At 36.8% G+C, this 21,499-nt stretch overlaps 1 protein-coding gene across 5 annotated transcripts in view; it reads right to left on the reverse strand.

The window, feature by feature from the left end:
- The window catches only part of DCAF6 (DDB1 and CUL4 associated factor 6), a 52,916-nt gene extending 31,672 nt beyond the window's left edge, over positions 1 to 21,244 (reverse strand). For 4 of the 5 annotated variants that reach the window (XM_072421892.1, XM_072421883.1, XM_072421877.1 and 1 more), the window contains exons 1-8: positions 21,110 to 21,244; positions 13,114 to 13,243; positions 11,428 to 11,489; positions 8,257 to 8,349; positions 7,734 to 7,919; positions 5,513 to 5,626; positions 1,694 to 1,829; positions 485 to 696 (exon numbers count right to left, since the gene is read on the reverse strand). In XM_072421892.1, coding sequence (XP_072277993.1) covers positions 485 to 696; positions 1,694 to 1,829; positions 5,513 to 5,626; positions 7,734 to 7,919; positions 8,257 to 8,349; positions 11,428 to 11,489; positions 13,114 to 13,204 — 894 coding nt within the window. In that variant the 5' untranslated portion in view covers positions 13,205 to 13,243; positions 21,110 to 21,244. Of the gene's footprint in view, positions 1 to 484; positions 697 to 1,693; positions 1,830 to 5,512; positions 5,627 to 7,733; positions 7,920 to 8,256; positions 8,350 to 11,427; positions 11,490 to 13,113; positions 13,244 to 20,808; positions 20,901 to 21,109 lie in introns of those variants that run through there. The other variant, XM_072421868.1, reaches the window with a different exon arrangement.
- Positions 21,245 to 21,499: the final 255 nt, after the last annotated feature.

The following is a 21,499-nucleotide window of genomic DNA, read 5'->3' on the forward strand; positions in this document are numbered from 1 at the left end:
CTGATGCCAAATAGCTAATAGTCCCCTTCAACACATATTCCATGAACAAAGCATCAGCGTCTTGATCCTAAGGAGTAGTTTCTACAGACAACATAAATATTTAATGCCTTATGCTACTTTTTAGGACTGTGGGTAGAGCAATGGCAAAAGAGAGACTATAGATCTGAAGCAAAAAAGAACCCCAGCAAATTCGGTTGACTAAAATTATGTTTAGGAGAAGACTAAGGTAAATAAGCATTTTGGTGTTGTAGCTAGTCTGAATATCAGCCAATCAAGTCAGCTTCATTAACAGCAAAGGGCATTTATCTCTCTCCCTGCCTTTTTTGATCAAAGAGTCTAAATTTTATAAAAATATTTTGCTACTTGTCAAACATCTTTGCAAAACCAGGGAGAAGAAAGGAAAGATATCACATACTACCCCCCCCCTTAAAACAAAATGCTAAATACTTCACACCAAGCTATTAATATTTAACTATATTCTTACTTCTTCTTGCCTTGTATTGGAGGAAAACTTGAGCTCTTTTGCTTGGTCATCTTTTGGATCAAACAAATATATGTAGTCCGATGAGTAGCTCACAAGGACCTCTTGTCCATCTTCACTGTAGCATAAAGAGGTAACACGACAGGATTTGTTTACAAGGTGTGAGGGAACAAAACGTACACACATTCCCATAGTTCCACGATTTGAATAATTGTCTGTTAATAGAGAAAAAGAGCTAACTTAATGATCTCCAATGTTAGCTTTCTAAGAAAAAAAAAAAAAAATTTTATGGCAATTGTACAAAGCTTGTAAAATTGAGTCACCTTAGTGCAATTCCCTAGAACAGGAGTGTCAAACTCAGTAAATATATATATATATATATATATATATATATATATATATATATATACCTGTAATTATATTTGGACCGCAAGAAAATACCAAATGTCTACTAGAGCTGTCCCGCCGGTAGACAGTGCATGCACCACTAATACTACAAATACCAGAATGCTCCACTGGCGCATCAGTCAGGACCCACAAATGCCCCCTTCTCTGTTGACATTCATTAGCAACCTTCCTCAATTCTAGATATTTTTTCAATACATATCAAGGTTGGCCCGCGACTTTGTCCAAATTTTTTATTTTGGCCCACTGTGTATTCGAGTTTGACACCCCTGCCCTAGAAGAAAAAATACAAACAGAAAAGACTGTAAAATATTTTAGCATTTAAAGCCAGAAATGTAAGATTCTGGTTTATATATAGTTTGGTAAGCAAGTCATGAAATCATTATTGTCTTTGTGAATTAGGGTATTTAGGTGATTTATTAAGTTGACTAACAATGTTGTAATCAAATCACAACTGCAGTTCAATATCAAATATAGACCTGTCATTTTAAAGCCCAAAATTGTGAAATTCGCAAAGCAATCATGTGGATCTGTGTACATTTTTCAAAGGCAAGAATTACCTTTGGAACTGAAGTTTACAAATTCAGAAAACCATTGTGTAGATGTGCACTTACAAACAAAACTCTGACCTTTCATGACTTTTAGATTTTTTATGAATGGGAGGGCCAGGAATTAGACATGGCTCTGGTGCACCTGGTCATGATAAAAAGGCACAAAAAAGTGAACCTTGATTTCTATTGGTCTGCTTTTATACCTTCAGATGGAAAAATATAAACTTGGAAAAAAAAAACCTATGCCGATACATACTTGTAGCTCCTGTTCCAAGCATACGGCGATCGTAGATTCTCACTGTACTATCAGAGCAGCCAACTGCAAGGTAAAATGGAGCTGTAGGGCAAATAGCTATTGAGGTAGCAGCACGTCTGCAGTTGATTAAAACATCCTAGTAAAAAAAAAAAAAAACAACAAGGGGCAAATGTATTAGGTAATCAAGCAGCACATTTTCACAGACAATATAGTAGGCCAGAGTTTAAAAAAATCAGGTTGAAGTGAGCTTAAACGGAAATACAACTGAAGCAGGATGGGAAAGTAAAGTAAAAAAATATTTACTTCAGATGGTAGCAGAGTGTTCATTCATTTCAGAATTCATTGACAGGTGCATTAGACATGCTGTTAACCTCCTTTTTATTTGCAATTGACCTGCTTCAAGAAGGTTCTGAAAAGACTTGCATTGAAATTCAAAAACCATTTAAAGCAAAAAAAGCCGGCTTGCAGATGTAGTCGAGACTTTTAATATCAGGTGGAAAGTTACTTGATGAATTTTAAAGGCACCAACTAGAAATTTTCACAACTAAATATTCCTTTTACGAATTATAAAAGCATAATTTATTAAAAAAAACCCAGAGGGCTGCATACAACTAGATACAACCACACATGAGAATCAGTTCTATACAGAAATTCATCTAACATTCAGCTCCTACATTTTCCAGTGGAGCTTAGTACAACCCCTCAGTGCTTTTGAGGGATTACAATCTGAAGTAAGACACACTGGTTTCACAATTACTCAAGCAGCAGGTTCTGAGAATGTGTTGAAACTCTGATGATTCCTAAACTGTATGATGTATGCTTACTATGTTTTAATAATTTATTAAATTATGCTTTAACAGTTTATAAAAACAATATTTAGTTGTGAAAATTTCTAGTAGGAGCCTTTAAAGTTCAAAAGGCCAAATTAATTTCCACCCGATTTCTGAAATCATATGGCCACAGCACCGGATATTTTATCTGTTCCATACAAAGACAATAGTTTAGTCAATACTTTTAGTTAAAAAAAGCCTAACATTTATATTTGTTTAGAGAGGTAGTTATCCCCGTTCAGAACAAATTTTCGTGGATGCCCAAAGATATATATCTATGTATGTATGGAACAATAAAAAAACAAGATATGGCTATTTTATATCGACTAAATTCAGGAAGTTGGGAGGGATAGGTCTTCCTAATATTTCACATTATTATGCTGCCTCTCATGGCACAAGTTTTGCATTGGTGGAACAATGACACCAATAAGATTTGGGTGGAAATGGAGCTTTAGTTTAGTAACTGCATAAAGTTTTATTTGCTTTTGCTCGCTATTAAAATGGGTTATCAGACACCGTGTAATGAGTATCCGACCATTCAAGCAACACTGCAGATCTGGAGTAAATATTTGTTATATGTTCTAAATTCAAATACGATTAGGTATATAACTCTAGATTTGCAGATTTTAGAAGTATTTTTACCGCACCTTACTCTTTCCACGTGGTTCCATTTAGGTAATAAAACGATTAAAGATCTGTACTATTTTCAACGGCTTAAATCCTTTCAATCTTTAAAAAAGATATACAACCTTCCTTTTGAAGACCTTTTCACGTATATGAGAATTCAACACTGCCTATTGAAAACAGATCTATATGCTAGGACTCCCTATGGAATGTTCCATACATTTATATTTCACCAACCCCCTTTTGGGGAAAAAGGGGATATGTAAGTTCTATTCTTTATTCAGTTTAAATCTAATGTTCCCGAAAACTCTACCAATGCAAAAGTGGGAAAATGTGTGCAATCTAAGAACTCAAGTGTTCAGTTTGATGGCTGAGCTTATCGGTCGCCCTGTAATTACGAACCCTGAACTTACACTTACATATGGAGGCAATTCCCTTGAAAGCTAAAGTAGTGGTTATTCATATTTTGTTGAGCGCCAGAATGACAAATGTGTGTAAATGGAAGAGCCTGGAAGTACCTAATATATCAGAACTGATAAGAGACCCTAATGTTCAGTGTTCCCTGGAAAAGATTTTGGCTTTAGCACAAAATAGATTTCGGTCTTTTTATAAAGAATGGGAGTTATGGTCACATAGTACTAAATGTGCTATTAGCATTCATTCTTGATCTGTGCTGTTAAACTGTTAATGTAAGTTGGCTCATGCAGCTGTATTTATTGTTGTTGTGTTCTATAGACTGGTATATGGTTGTTTTTTGTATTAATTCTCTCTTTCTCTTTGATCTTTCTCTTTCTTTCCCAACTTACTCTTGGCTTTATCTCCTTGTCTATGTTCTGATTTATGGCTAATATTCGTATGTACTTACATACTTGAATGTATGTAACTTGTCTTCATTCTGTACTTGATTAAAAGAAAATACTCTTCAATAAAGAAATATTGTTTAAAAAAAAAATTTGCACTTTATGTGATTACACATGGTAATTGGCAAAACTGACAAAAATTTGATACCAATGGACTATACTGTAAATGGAGCAATGGAGGTAATGACTACTACTTATGCTCACCCTGAATAGTTCAACAGCTATTCACAAATATTTTATGAGTAGTGGCCCTTTTTGCAGGCAGATAATCAGCAGGAAGGTCTCCAGAAACCTTCTCAAGCCAATTTCTTCAGACTAAACATTGGCGACATCAACCAGAAGCATTTAATACGTTAACAGATAAGGAGCACTTTACAGGGGTCTATTAGGTGGTGCTACAAATCCTATTTAGGAGATAACTCATTGACCATCTATACACAGCATTATTTCCTAGAAAAATGTGAACAAAAATGTAATTTCTTGCAGTCTGAGGTATATTTTTCTCTTGGTTATAATCTTAAACTGCGTACACACGTCAGATTTTTCTCGCCCAATATTCGGCATCTGCCAGATATCGGGCGAGAATCTGGCGTGTGTACAGTCGGCGTCGTTCATCGTCCGTGGATCCGTCCTGGCTAATAAAACAAACTTACCTTAACTTGATACTGAACACAGAAAAGGACTAGGTAAAGATGTTGGGGCCAGTGAAGGAGCAAAGGGAGGCAAGTTTAGGTAAATAATCATGAACAAGAAGGTAAATTAATTAAATTGCAGAAAATACATAGTCTCTTCTGCAATAAAGAACATGCCTGCTGGTAAATATTTATTTTTTAACTTTAATTCCCTTTTAATAAGCCCAAATGAGTAGAGAAGACAACAATACTCACATACATATTGGAGTAATGTAAAGCCATTAACAATAATACACTATACAAGTGGCATTTCAGAGGGCTAGCAATGTACCCCGCATGACAGGTTTTGGTTCTATATTTAGAAGCCCTTGAAATAACAGGCCACATACACATTAAACAATTCTCACACCCAAGAATCAGATTAGTATGGAATCTGAGTGTATGAGAAATGGAATGTGGCTATAATAACTGCCCCAATTTAAAATTCAGGCTGAGAACAAGCTATATATATTTTTTATATATTAGGAAAGCTTGTTACATTAACAGGCACATTTATGGAAACGTCAGAAAAAGTGCACACAAAAGAGTGCATGCCCAAAGCAACGACTCAGAATTAAAACCTAAATACTTCCCATGGTAACCACTGAAATGATATGGAGAATCATATTTTGTTCATTTTAAATATGACTGTAAAAGCTTATTAATTAGGCATTCAACTTTTAAAGCTAATGATTACCTATACATACTCTCTAGAATCCCAATACAGTATGAACTTCACTTCAATTCCTAAATGCAGCTAAATAGATGAAAATCTATTTGTATTTGAGTTGAAAAAATCTTTAATTTAAAATAAAACTAAGTAATTAAGCCTACATCTTTACAGTCCTCTTTTGTACAGCTGGTCTTGGCTCGAACATCAAACCACCGCACCGTGCCATCTTCACCACATGACAGAAATGTGTAGGGATCATTGGGCACAGTCATAATCTGTGAACAGATTTCAGAATGATCATTTAAAATATAATCCAGTTTTTACATTGCTTGGTATACCAACATCCTTTACAAATAACAAACTATAAAACAACATGCTACATTTGTTACCAAAAACATTGTTGACTAAGTTTGTAAATTTTTATGTCAGATGCAAGATAAACATTGAATATCTCAAGTCTTTTACGAAGGCTGTGATACACATTTTCTTGTTTGTCCTATCCCAAAACCACAAATGTTTGACTGGATAAAGAACTGATAAAGTTGTTCCTTATAAAGCACCCTGCAGCAGTGGAATTTCTGTGAAAAATAACTGAACCCACATTGTTAACAACTTCGGTATGGGACCCTAGCTAGCTTCACAAAGCCTTTTCTTCAAAACAGGTCCAACTATACCATGCACACACATGGGCATCCCATTACCTATTCATTCCTTTAGCCCAATAGCGTTTAGCCAATTGCCAACCACGTGCTGGAATATGGGGGGGAAAGGGAGTAAAATAGATTGCACCTCCATATCGGACATATTTTATGCATATTGCTTTCTTGTAAAATCCTCCTTTGTGCAGACATTAAAAAGTTTCTCTATACTATTGCTTTTTTCCCCACCACCTATCTCAGTGGTCACCATTACCCAGGACCAGTCCGCGGCTGGTTAGCTGGGGGTCGCAAATACCAGGAGGCAGAAGCGCCGGCAGCATTAGCGATGGGGGGCCCTCCTTACACTGTTCTAAAGCTAGTGACAGTATGAGCGCAACCAGCAGGAGCGCGGGCAGCTAATCTCACTCTGCTTACACAGAAGCTGCTGAGAATGGCAGAGCAATGTATGTAAGGCTTACACTTTTCCGACATTCCAAGCAGCCCTGCCACCTGACAGCACACCAGCTCGCTTACACTACTCTGCTATTCTCAGCTGGTGTGCTGACAGAAGGCAGGAGTAGTGTAGGCTCTACATATAGTGTAGGCTCTACATATAGTGTAGGCTCTACATATAAGGGGCCGTGGCAAAATTTTATTCTATGATATCAGGCTCTCCTGTCAGAAAGATTGGGGACCACTGCCCTAGCTGCTACATAAAAGTGTAGTGAAGAGATGAGTGGAGATGTTTAGTCCGCACATACAGTATCCAGAGGCCCCAAAAACAGAGGGCTATGATGCAGGAGGGAGGGGACTACTTATAATTGCTACATTGTAAATGTACTGGTTAATTTATGATGTCAGTAAAGCAGCTTTTTAAACTAAAACTGGTCAAATAAAAAAATGTGCAATAAAATATGAGCATCTAAATAGCTTTGGAATCAATTTCTTTGCATTGTACTTCCTGGCAACCCTAAGGCTATGGACACATGTGCAATAACTGTCGTTGAAAAGGATCTTTCACGATCCTTTCTAAAGACAAAGGCGCATGAATGAGCGCTGTATTGATGTTGGTCCTTATACTAAAAACTATATACCCTAAACTGTAAATTTTATGGATTTCGAAAATCCTAACGTTTAAAAAAAAGTTAAGAATGTATGGGAAAGTGTGCAGTTTACCTTTAATAATTTTCAATTGTAAATAAGTGTGCATAGGCCAGTTATTTCATTTTTGGGCTTTAAACTCACCCTAGTTTGTCCATAAATGACAAGAACCCCTATTTATTTATTTATTTATTTAATTACAATGTGCTACAATGGATTTCCATGTGTTTGGCACACTAATGCACCTTTCCTAACATGCCTGCATTGTAGTTCACGCTATCGAAATAATTGGCACTGCATTGCATCAATGTCCATAAATTAGGTAGCTATGCTTTTAGTAATCCACACTTTAACAAAACATTGTTGTCCGAGTCTTTAATGGTATTCCTAAAAGTATCAATTGACTCCACCTTGAAAAGAACCCTTTACATGATGAAAGTGGGTGGCCTCAAAGGTCCTTGAAGAGGACATTTGTATTATTTAGTTTACACAAATAAATGAATATAATAAAAATACCATTTACAAGAGTACCTTTAAGCAAAAAGTATGTGACTATGATATACAATTAGTATGAAATGAAGTAGAATAAAGTAAAGTTTGCAGATGAAAATATAATTATGTTACGCCATCTGTCTTAACACACCTCATATGCTGTTCCATAATGGCATGTAAATTGGCACTGTCTGTTTGTCTCAGTATCTTTCTCGATGTCTGTGAAGTAAATGACTCCATCTCCAGAACATGAAATGATGTGCTTATCATTGGTAAGTGGCAGGAACTTTGCACTAAAAATATTAGCTCTGTGACCTGAGCGGATTGTTGTCAAGACCTGCAAACATGGAAATTGCAATGCTGAGATGGAAATATAAAAAAAAACAAAGCTAGTTTGAAAGCAGAAGCATTTTGTTTATATATTCATATCACAGTATTGCTGTGAAGCTGCAGCCTCTCAGAAACGATATTACACAAAACAATGACATATATAACATTTACCATCGGGTAAAAAAGAGAAAGAGAAGAACTGCCTGGAACAACATTCTTAATAGGAACAAAAGAACAGAATTCTGTTCAAATTGAATGGTAAGCATACAATACAAAAATATATATTTAGGTTTATACACTGAATTCCCCATGTTGTACTACTAACCCACTTTAGGCCCACTTACCTTTTTATTATAAGGGTTACAAATGACCAAAGATGTGTCGTCAGAACCAGACAGTATATATTCCCCTGTACTATTCCAACAAATAGAGTTTACCTATTAGAAAAATAGAAAGGTTTCAAATATAAACAATCATTTGCATCAAATTTGCAAAAAGAACATTGTGTATTTATTTTTGTTGTCTCAACTTGCTAAGTTTGTTTGGTTATCAGGCAGATACACACAACATTGTGATCATGTCTCCACCTCCCTCTCTCTCCTCCTATATTCACAAAACACAAAAAAAAACATATATAGGACCTGCAGTTTAATTATTCTGGATGGTGAAGAGGAACAGAGAGGTTTGTAATATTGCTGGCACCTAAACAGAAAATTTGCAATGTCTAGAAGCAAAAAAATGCCTTAAGGAAATGGTCTTTTGAAGTAGATAAAGAAGACACTGCTTCTTGGCTTTGAATCGATCCCAGGACAGCATTCAGAACCTTGACTGGGGTTGTACATAAGCCATTACCTCAGAATCCTCAAAATCTAATAAAAGGTGTAATTTAAAAATACTTTTTTATAAAGCGCCTTGATTATATGACATAATGGTTTCATATTGGTCAATTTCTGCTGTACTACAATTGCTTACTGCACACGGTTAGCTTCTTATAGTGCACAGTGAAAGCTGCTGCAAGTCATATGGCACCTACCTCATATACTGGCTGAAGGACATCCAGTCATTTCCTCCCCACTCCTATTGTTGCCCACAGCTTTTTTTTTTTGTTTAAGCTGGATTTCAGTTCTATCAAATATAGATGCTTAGTATAGCATGTGGGCTTTACCTAGGGTGGTCAGCATGCAAATGCAGCCTGCCTAGGAACTCCTGCTCCATCAAAGATACATCTACCTATTAATGCATTTTGAAGTTTGCATAACTGTCCCCAGGAGCCATCCAACTGCTTGAATTAGGGATGAGGGCTCTTGATGGTACTGTGGCAATGTGATGTGCTCAGAAAGCTATTTATAGCAACCAGCTTGCCCCTCCTATAACCATGTTCTGCCATGTTTTTGTTTATAAATAATGTATTGATAGGTGCAAAAAAAGAAGACCACTAAAATATAAAAAGATTCAAATTCAGCTCCAACATTCTATAGAAAACAAATAATAGGAAGAAAATATGTAACCAATCTCATGAACATTTAGAAAAAAATAAAAGTTTACAGAACACAAAACAAAGCCCACCTTCTAAAACATTCTGTGATACATACCACCTAAGCAAATCGTTTTACAGGATCTCTACATTAGGTGACCATTTCAGGTTAATGCTTTGTCACATTGGATGTCAGAATCTTTCACATAACTTACAAAAATGGGTGATATTAGAAACATGGAGAGGACATGGAGTGCATATGGCTGAAATAAAGCCTACATTGCTACATACACCAGTGTAGAGCAAGTGTTCTGTAAAGAGCAGTCTTTTCTCTGTACCTAATAAAACATTGAAGTAAAGTCATGAAACCTAGTCTTTTTTAAATCGTTTTGTTTATGCCAAACACTAAAGCTTCCCACTATGAAATAATCTTTTCTTGGGCCCCAAAAAACACATTGTCTTTATACTGGAGAACGTTTTTATAATAAAGCAAAAAATCCTCCCTGCTTAGAGAGGTCAGTCTAATTATAGCATGACATAAAAGCACTCTTCCCCGACATGTCCTCTGTGTATTTTCCAAAACTTTCTGCACAAATTATGTTTTTTTCTAAAATTATGAGCCAAGAAGGTGGCTTTTAAACGTAAAAATTATCTTTTTCATTTTAGAACACCTAAAATAGTCTTTTCTTAACCAGTGTAATCGTAAGAAAATAAGACAGATCAAAAGACTCAGCTGAGCTGTGCAGTGATACACTATTAAAATACAGCCATGGTTTGACTGAAAACTTTTTTATTCACTCATAATTTCAGCCAACATGTTAACTCTTTCCTAAAGTGCAGACATCGAGATCGAGTAGACTGGAGGGAGACACATGCTATTCATAGGATAGTTAAATAAAATCTATCCAGTTTTGCTGTACATTAGTCCTAAATCTAGTGAGCAGTCTGTTGCATTGGGAATAGCATTCTACACAAAAACTAAAGTAAACCCATTGTCACAATTATCTAGATTACCATCTGCAACTATCTTTAGATAGATACTGCTGCAGCCTCAAAGAAACCTCAAGTACTTACTTGCTCCACATTAAACCTTACTGTTGGACCCCCTGCTGCCAACAGCAGTCCATAACCCTAGGACTCTAGGTTCTCTCTTTAAGTGGAGACAAGGCTCTAGTACTACTTTAGGTTTCTGGAAAGGTACTTTTGCACTGCAAAATGGTACATGGTTCTTGCCAGTCTTTCATTCTCTTGGTGGGAATGCCCCAGGGTACCTAACCTAATGACTAGGTTTTTATCACTTATGACCAGGAATTATATGCTAAATTTCTCAGTCACACAAATTAATTTACCCAATGGACCAAAAGTGCCATCTTAAGACTAGAGCCCACTTACAAAAACATCCAAAATTAATTTGTTATATTTATTAGATGTTTGAAACACAATTCCTGGATTTTCTTAACCATTGGAGTTCCTTAACCATTGCTCTTGGATTCAGTTAAGCATAAACTAAACTGAAAAATGATCAATGATAGAATACCTGGTATGGTTAAAATTACTCTTGAAACCATTTACAAAACCTGGGATCCTTGAATTAGTCACCAAGCCTGATTTCTTAACGTCTCTCATCTTTACTCTCTTCCTCTTTACCATGCCTTTTTTGCCTATATGTCTCATGATTCTTCTTTGCCTTAAACACTTACAAGGTAATATTAATGTATGTTACATTTGGTTTGATACATTTTTTTCTTCTGTTAACTTTTTCTGAAATTTATCAAGGTTAATCTGCTTGCCTTTAGTTTTTTAGAATGCATTCTTCAATGTTACCATTCTGGAACCTTGGTTCTGTTTGTTTTGCAAATGGTTCCATTAAAAATGAAAATATAAATTGAGACTTCCATGAGCTTCTGACATTGAATGAAGCTTGCACTTCATATTTTGCGAGTGAACGTTTCATTTACTATTTATTTTAGCAAAGCTTCACCCAAACATTTCAAACAAAAAGTTAAAGCAATTTGTGTGTTATTTTTTAGGATTTACTTACACAGCCATGATGTACATTCAGTGTTTTTTCCAATTTAAGTTTTTGAACGAATTCTCTTCGTCCTGTTGAAAATGTATATACAAAAGTGAAGAAAAAAAATAACCAAAGCAACTTTTATAAAACAGCTTTACAAAGTATAAGCTTACTAACCACAAATAAAATACTTGTATTTGTATATTTTAATTATAACACTACCTATATAGGATAAAAAATACCAATGTTTAATAAAAAAAGATTAACACAGAATGAAGGAGCACCATGAACACTCAATTATTAATAATAATTAGGCTAATAATAAAAAGGCTGGAAAACAAACAGGTAAAGCTTACAAAAGGTTTCCAAAACTACATGGGACTATACAGAAGAAAAAAAAATCACTAACAGGAATGAAACAGTTTACAAGATACCAAAATAAGTCACTAAACAAGTGCCAATCATCACTGTGAATTTTCTTCACAATATTTAAGGTATGATGTATGTAGGTAAATGAAGTATGATGGATTCCAATGTTCAACTAGATGAGGACAGGTTTAAGGATAAGGAACATGATATCAAAGAACACTAATGTCTAAAGCCAGAGGATGAATATTCATATTAATCTTTCTATTAACTGGAGAAAATCAATAGGTCAAGTCAAAACAATCAGGTCACTATCCCTTTGCTTTAAAGTGATGAACAAAGATACCATTTTATTACTTCACAAAAATGAAAAGCTCCAGTTGGGAGACAGAAATATATGTGATGTAACTTCTCTTGACTCGGTTCCCACTCTGATCTAACTCGAATTACAGTTGAGTTCCAGGAAACATTTCATGTGACCCTGTCATCAGGGCTGACATTTGAAAATAAAAAAAGAAAACAAAAAAACTCGAAAGGGGAATTAGAATAAATTTATAAAGGGATAGTATTGGTCTGTCCAGGCCCCTGATCTTGCTCCCTTCTCCCTGTTGCTTTGCCATCTACATAGCTGTTAGCAAACATTAGAGTTTTAGGGTAGACTAGCAATTTGTAACTGTTCGCAAAAATGTAAATAAAACAAGAACCAGACAGTGCAGACTAGAGGAAGTGTCACTGATGGCATATTCCAGTGCTTTCACTGTGCAAGAACCTACCAAAAGCCCACTTGCCCTGCCATAAGATCATCATTAGGTAGCTGTTCAGTGATACTCAAACATAAACAAAGGATATTAGGGGGTAGAGCTGAGGGGCTCCAAGATAAAGGGGCATTTTTTTATAGAAAATGGCTACTAATGTTCATGCTTATCTACTAAACTTACATTTATTACAATAACAAACATGCAAAAGTGTAAAGGTCATCCTGAATTGACTACTAAGGAAAGCACTGCCATTACCAACTAAGTATTTATGCAAAAATTCTGAAAAAATTAACTACAAACTGGCCCACAGCAGCTCTGCAGAGCAGTGTTTCAACCTTTTTTAAAAAGAAATTAAAATAACTTTCATGTGTTCAGGGAACCCCTGCTATAATTACTGTATACACACACAACTCACAGTACATAATTGTGGTGGTTAGTGGGAAGAATGTCACCCTTACAGATAGCCAAAAAGATTGTTGTGCCAGTTAAACTGACCTGAAAGTTAAAACAAATGCTCATTATTAAAAGAACTTTTAGCAACCTCTGGATGAACCCTGGTTGGGAAACAGTAGTGTAGAATATTACATACCCAAATAGTTGATACGGACAACACTGGGTTCATCCAATCCAAGTGAACGTTTTTGTACATCCCACAGGAGGTTAGTGCAGCAATGGGACATAGTCCAAGCGCTGTCACGCCTTCAAAATAGCTCTTTCAACTACAAGGAAACAAAAATAGGGTGTTGTAAACAGACAGAAACAGATGCTATCCTATGCTTGGATTCTTTCTTATAAACATGGTGAAGAGAACACAAAACATGCACATATGTGAACTTTTATTTATGTCACAAAGTGGCTATTACGTAAACATTTTAAAAACATATTATCACATAATCTTCCTCCCACATTTTCATTCAACTTTTGTTTGGTAATGCAGAAGTAAAATAGTTGGCTATAAACTGTGGTAAAAAAGGTGTTATACAGAGAAAGGTGAAACCAAAGGCAGCAGCTACAAACGAGACTTCCAATCATTCCGAAAGAAAAAGAGTGAAATATCAGACCCACCATGCACTTATGTAGGGGATAGGCATCTTCCTTCCTCTCTTTCTTACAAAATATATCCTCATAACTCAACATTCTGAGCAAGTGTATAAAGTCACCATTGCATCCTTATGCATTTTGTTCTAGGCGCTTGAACTCAGCCGACATTGTAAACCACTGTTGGGCTGCTAGCTGAAGGTGAACATTGCCTATTCATTGTGCAAGGGAACAATAATTATCTATAGAATGCAGATAGGAAGGAGTTAAATCAACCCTCTATGCACAGAAACCCCTATCAAATAAAAAAACATTATATTAACTATACTTCTATAGGCATGTAAACAACTCACTAGCAGATAACTCATAACTTCACTCAAGGTTGTCCCCAGAGAGCCAGTTATTTTCTCATTAGCCCTCCATGCTGCCACTACCACAGAATTTGGAGATAAAGCAAATATGTCAATCACAACAAATACATTGCAGACACGCCTAACTTTCCTGTGGTAATTGTGTAGGTCAATGGCCATGAGTAGTGGCAAGAGATAGTGATAATAACTGTCATGACAAAATACAATTGTAACCAAACCATAACTGGACTTGTAACAGCCAAGTAGTTTGCTAAGCATCTTCTAGAAGCCATCAAAAAAATCTACACCTATTTTTATTACAGACAGAGGATGCTGGGGTGAAGACATGGTAGCAAGCTCTATGAGCTATGGATTGGTTGGGATAGCATTGTATAGAGATACTGAGCACAGTGTTATAGGGATAAGCCAGGCTTGTTATGTGGCAGGAGGCATGATGATAAGAGTGTATGAAGGGTGTATGGAGGTTTGTGCAAGCTATAGTTTTTCCTTGCTTTAACCCCCATTACTATTTCAGCAACTGCCATATTTCAGCACCCTGTAATTCTACATTCACTTCTGATCTATCACAGGGTCTGCAGTTCCCCCTATTGCCTTCAACACCAAACATTGTGCAAGTCACTCCCATCCCATCCCCCTGTTCTGGAACAGATACTTTTGCCAATACATAATATATTAGGTCATAATAGTACTTGGCAGACACTGTTACCTGCATCATATGCTATAAAGCCTAAGAAAAATGCCAAAACTGAAGTACAAGTGTATGAACAAAACTAAAGATGTATATACAGTCCAGTAAAATCAGTATTTTTATTAAAAGCAAATTCCAAAAAAAAAAAAAACCTGAATACAAAAATATGTAAACTTCAAAGTACACCAATGTCTACCTTTAGCTGACTAACCTGGTAAAATAAATTGAATGCATTTTTTTTCATTAAAGGTTAAACCATTCTACAAGCATATTAGGCTTTCCAGAGAAATGCAGAGTCATTAAAATCAATAATGATTAAAGCACACATATCACTATTTAAATAAACTCTCCTAAATTCAACCAGCACATCAACCTAAAGAACTGGTCTAGCCTTAAAGAAATATGGTCCGTTCCTGTCCTAATTTCACCACTTGAACCAAGCTAGGAAAATAGGCCATTTAGCCCTATAACCAAAGGCTTTTCTTAGTTTGTGCTGGATTCTGATGGAGATTTGATAGGTTAGTACCAGCTTCTCAATTGTGAAGCCACACATAAGTGTATAGATTGCAAAAGTCCATATAATTTCTTGCACACAAGATTTTCTGCCTCATCAGCAAACAAGCAGAACCCATACTATAGCTGTATGACACCAAGATGTGAGTGGTAAAAGGGGTCTGTCCCAATCTTCCCTGCACTAATTTGCCCCCTTCCTGATTAGCTAATTGGCAAGGACTAGTAGAGACTATGGACTCCATCTCCTGATTACCCAGAATCAGGAGGAGTCCTTTGCAGCTATGTCACAGAGCCTAGAAAGCAGGATTATAGGGTCAAGGACATTTTTTATAAAGGAAAACTACATTGGTACTAACTAGAGTTCACCATACATTTTTTGTACTAGATTATGATGTACACTACTTATCCTTATAAGTAGCATTTGTGAAATGTTACTTATAAACTGATCTATATAAATAGAATGTTACTGCAGTAATTTTGAGAGGCTACCTCTATACAAGGGACTACTAAAAATTCCTCAGCCTGATCCACTTCCCAAAATGAGTGTTATTATATGTTGTAAAGTGCTGTAGCACTATTTTTTGCCAGATAACTGACCAAACCGTGTCATCAAATATGCTAAATTTGCATTTGGCCATCACAAAGTTCCTTCACCAACAGCAGAAAAAAGGAAACCAAGAGTGTCAAGTGCCCATTATACTCAACTGTGAAGAAGTGGTATGCCATCTTTTAGCATGGAGATTTTAAGGTTAAAGATGCCACAAAACTGGAAGGTAATCAATAGTGTCAGCTCTTGCAATCGTTGATTGTGAGACACTACCATTATCTGAGAAATACATTGGGTTTACAATTCACAAGCAGAAGCTGCCAGCAATGTGGGTTCTAAAATGTTTCAATGCTAACAAGAAACGATTTTGCAGCATTATTTTTTGGACTGACTTTTGTTAATGAAACATGGTTACATTACTAGATCTAAAAACCATTCAAAACAGATCTTTTAGAGGCGACACTCAAGTTCTCTGTGGCTGAGCAAATTCAGGACCCACAAGTCAGGAAGAAAAGCATTCCAAACCTTAAAAAGAATTTAAAGGAAATGAAACATTCAAAAAAATTTGAGGGGATAGCAGCAGAAGATCAAGTATTTCATTGACCAGACATCAGAATTTTTTTGAAAGGTTAAAGAAATTTGAGAAATGATGGCCCATGTTGAAATGTAAAAGAAAAGTTGATAAAATAAAATGACTCTTGGTCATTCACTTACTGGTTAGCCCTAGAACTTTTCAGCACCATCCTATATACCATGTACATGGTTTGAGGTCCAAGGGATAGCACCCATCTGTACTCTGAATGCCTAGGCTTGCGTTATAAGATGTGTGATCCTTCTTTTTTTATTAGTGCAATTTTAGGAAGTCCACAACCTATCATGATGAAAAAGTCATATCACACAGTTCAGTGTTCTGCCCAGCCGGGCACATCACCTAGCACTTTTCAGTAACCACCCATGAGTTTTTGGGTGATAACTGAAAAGTTGTGTTATAATACAGGGGTCACCACCCATCTTCAGCTTCCCCTCACCCAGCTTAAAAAAAATTCTGAGGAGAATACTGTAGTTTTACAAAGCCCACAACTAGTCAGGATGTTGCATTTGCATTAGACCCAGTGGGAGTAACAAGAGGCAAATGTACTATCCTTATAAAAATGTATTGTTTATCCTACACACACATTTTGATTTTTTACTAAACGTAACATTAAACAAGGAGGTTTGAAGTGTTTAGCTCCCTGGTTTGATATCATTGACATGTTGCAAAAATAAAAAAAAATCTAACCCTGACAAAGACAAAAGAAACATACTGGCTGTACAAACGTAAGACTTTCTATCTCTAAAATAGAAAAATAAAAGCAAATATTTTTACATACAAATACAGACACAAATTATGAACATTTTCTGCATACATCTTTTGGCCAGGTAATGGCCTTGTCTTTGCAGAAGGTTACCCACTATACAAGTGTAATGCCTGAACATTCAGAATCCTAAAAACCATAATGCAAGGACAAATCAAACTCACTACCAAACATATATTATTACCTACATGTTGACTTTGTAAACCATGTACTATGAATCCCAAAATAAATAAAACTAAATACCAATAAAGTTTTATAAAATTTTTTTTGAAGATTTAAAAAATCTTTTAAAAAAAAAGATTTTTAAATCTTTTTAGAGCATATCTGCTTATCCTACTGGGGTAACTTCCTGTCCCAAAGACACAAAATGAAATGAGAAAAAACCATTAGGGTCCTTTTATACCTGTGGGGGAAAACAGTGTAGTTGGCCGCTCCTGGTCACACAACCTGGGGCATCTGACTAGGAGCAGCAAATTGTACCGCAAGTAACACATTTGCACATAACTGCATTTTAGTTATTTCTGAAGCAACTGCATGGCCAAAAGGTGACAATGCTTCGGGGAACCGTACCACGAGCTGCCACAGCCATGTGCATAAAATGGTTTCCAACCAATCCAAATACCTGCAATGTTAGAAACAGGGACCACGGTTAGGCCCGCAACAAATGCAGTGGTTCACCACGGGTTTCAAATGGCAAACAGAATATTTGTCCCTTTTCGAAAAATGTCTCTTATAGTGACAAATACTAAAGTTTTCACTTACTTCCTTTTGTTATCAACTCAAGTGAAAAGTAGCTGCACATGATTGGGTATTCAAAATAAACAGGAATGTTCTGTTCATATGGCTGGATTAATAAATTAAATATTGACATCATTTTCTCAGAGAACATTCTCAAAATGACTAAGTAAATCAAAGTCTAGATGGGTGGAATAAGATTCCAGTGGCTGTTCCGTTGGTTTGCTGTTCTTGAATTTCCATCTTTAATGTTCCCGATTAAGTATGACCTGCTCACTGTTTCAACATCTATCACACAACATCAATTAATCCATCATACAAAAAAAACTATTCTAGTCCTGGATGCCGGTGAAACCCTGTAAAGTGGGTAAAGTAGGCTTAACTCTCACTGCCAGAGCAACCTTATTTTAGTAACAAAATTTTACAACTAATTTCAGAACATGCAAACACTATATCAGTTGTAAAATTTAAAAAATTGTTTGTAGCCCTAAAATTTTTCATAGACCATGCTTTAGACCAATTTACAGCTAATCAGTTTAAAGTGAATCATATATAATGGCCTTACTGGTATTTCTCTCCATCAGGCATACTTTTTAATACATAGTATGATTTGTTTTATCATGCTCACATATATGGGTTTATATTTGTATGTCTTTGTGTTGGGATGGGGTTCATTTAAATGTTTTACTGTCACAGGAGGGCTCATAAGCCTTCGATATGATACTGCACTTTTTTTTTTTTTTTTTGACAGGGCCTCTTTATGGCAAGATTAATATAGAAACAGCCTAGGATCTGATAAGCTTTGAACCAAGAAGAGCCTTCAGGTTTATGCATCACAAGGGAGAATGAGAACCAGTAAGTTTCTCACCGCTCTACTTTAAACGTTTAAATAGAACAAATAACAATTGTGAAACCAATTAGTTTTTTTTTCTGTCACTGTCCAGTCTGGAAGATTTCCGTTCATTTATTTATTTTTTTATTCATACAGTTGTAGAACCAATAAATCTGTGGAGAGCTGTGAAACATCTTTAACATTACAAGACTAAATCCGTTAGAATGTGACTAACTACTACCAGATATAAAATGACCTGGATTAAACACCTTCACAGACAAATGTTCTCTTCATTTCCTGTTCCAGAGACAGAGAAGAATATAAACAGAGATTTCTTCTAAGTCATAGGATATCCCCTTAGATACTTGCGTTACCCATTGGGAGAGTTCACTTCCTGTCCTGTTCCTTGTGACGACTCAAACTTTTCCCATGACTTTTTGTACCAGAGACAAATGGTAAACAGGACCAGAAGACAGTGGATCACCTCAGGGGAAGGACAGAGAGTAATATAAACTAAGGTTCTAACCCTAACAAAATCTGTCCCAGGCTGGGCATATGTTATAGAATTATTTAACTAGGACACTGCAGTGCCAGTGAGTGGGCACAGTTTTTCTATGCCCCAGGGATGTCTTGCTTGGGACACTAAAATAGACCCTGGATTTACAAACATTTAAATAAATGGAAATGTTAATAATATTTTAAAAACTGCTATGGTACTTTGATGTTTGTTGAAACTGTGATGTGTACATCTAGCCCAATTAGTTTAAGTAAATGGCTATGAACAAAATTGTGTTGAATTGCTCCGTGTGTGGTTAACGTTGTCATTCTGGAACTAAACACAACAAAACAGATTATGTAATACTTCTGTAGCTTACTACAGCATTTATACTGCCGTGTGAACAATTCCATCATATAGTGTGTTTTACTGCAGAACTTGGGTCTTATTTTTAGTCGAGTATATTTATACAGGCTTACTCTGATCCCACAGTGTGCATTGGAAGCTGCAGCATGTCACATAGAGTCCACCTCTTTTCCTAGCTGGAGGACATCAAGCATCATCCAACTTCCCCATCTTTCCTTCCTAGCTGAATGGCCCAATAATTTTCCATTCATTGGACTCTTGCTCCTGCAAACTGACATCCACCCATCAAAGCACTTTTCTATTTACATAACTTCTACTATAAACAAAAGCGCTGCTCAAATCTGGGTTAAAGACACTTGAGTGGAATATTGAGAAACAGTGCTGTAAGGTTTTCAGTGCAAAACTTTGCTGTCCCCTTCAACCAGCCACGATCTGTAAGCATTACTTAGAGGACAAAAGAGACCTAGTGATAACATCACATCAATATATAAAGAAGGTTCTATTCAAGACATATTATAAAAATAAAAGGTTTATTCTATTCAAACTTGTCATTAGAGTTCCAAAGAGGATAGATAGGGAAGACAAGTATAAAGTGAATTAATGTTAATGGATGGAACAAGAAAGGACATAGTTATGATGAAGCACAATGATACAATCATACATCTCATTATATTGTTCTGTATTAAATTAAATAAAACTATTTTTTAACACCATTATTCTTCCTCCATAACTGCCCAATATACAGGCATATCCATAGAGTTATATTCAGAATGGTTAGCATGTCTGTACAAAGCCTTAACTTGCTCCTACAATATTCATATGAACATCTTCTATTCTCCATGGCATAACTTGACAGCATGATGCCAAGATCAGTCAAATTGGGTGACCTGCACGTCCACCCAGTTTTTTTGCTTAACCAGTAAAGGAATGGCCATTCTAAGTGCTGTGTGTCCATGATCTGAACCATTCTATTCCAAGTGTACCAACATACAAAAGCCTTGAACATAACCATGGTCCTTTGGTTGGGCATCTTTTGATTTGGCAGATGGGTGGTCTCTGTGTGAACATGTCCTGCACAAGTTTCATAGAGCACTGGGCACTGTGACATGTGTTGTCACTGATATCCCCAACAGCTGCAGCACCAGATGCTCCAAAACAACAACAAAGCAGAATCCTCTGTATTCTGTAACCACCCAGCATCCACTAACTGCAAGGGTTGGCACTGGTCAGAACTTCCTATATGCCCACTGGTGGCACCAGGGAGTGCACCCCCTGTCTGTACCCCCTCACCCCCAGACAGGGTTCTCCTCATCCAGCACCGAGACCCCCCACGGGCAGCTCACCGTACGACCACTGCTCCCCCACAAGAAAACTTTCCGTGCCCAGGGGGCACTCGGTGCGGGCAGGATGGGCACGGTGTCAGTCATGCAGACAAGTGTCCGGGCTTCTTCCAGGCAGGCGCAGGGTCTGCCAGGTGATTAGAGGCGGCAGCTGAACAGAAAGCCAGAAATAGAACAGAGCCTAGGATGGAAATGGAAGCGCTCACAAGAATACGTCACACAGACCATTGCTGCTCCATTCCCCCCTCATGTCTTCCATGCCCTGTACCACACACACACCTTATGTACACATATGTCCCCCTACCTCCAAACTCGTCTCCTCCGTGCTACATGCAGCAATGTGCCTGTGTCTTCCCTCTCCTCCTTCTCCCTATTGCCTCCCTTCACTGTGACAACACTGCTCGCCCCTCCCCGCCTTTTAGCTCTATGTAACCTTAGCTCTGCTCTGTGCACGGTACGTGAGGTCAGAGTCATGTGACTGGTGGGGGCGGGGCCGAGCTTGGCAGTACTCTAGACCTAGGTGGAGGGATGCTGGCAAGCAGAACTTTTAAAAGACAACTCCAAGTATTGGCAAGATATTTTTTTTTTTGAAATAGTAAAAACTTCTCTGGTGCTCTCTGTTGCTGTGCATATAAGGAAACACAAATAGCTCCGCTATACTTCCAGCACTGGACCTGTGAGATCGGTGGTCCTC

Source organism: Pyxicephalus adspersus, chromosome 1 (genome assembly GCF_032062135.1).
Source record: "Pyxicephalus adspersus chromosome 1, UCB_Pads_2.0, whole genome shotgun sequence".
Lineage (NCBI taxonomy): Eukaryota > Metazoa > Chordata > Amphibia > Anura > Pyxicephalidae > Pyxicephalus > Pyxicephalus adspersus.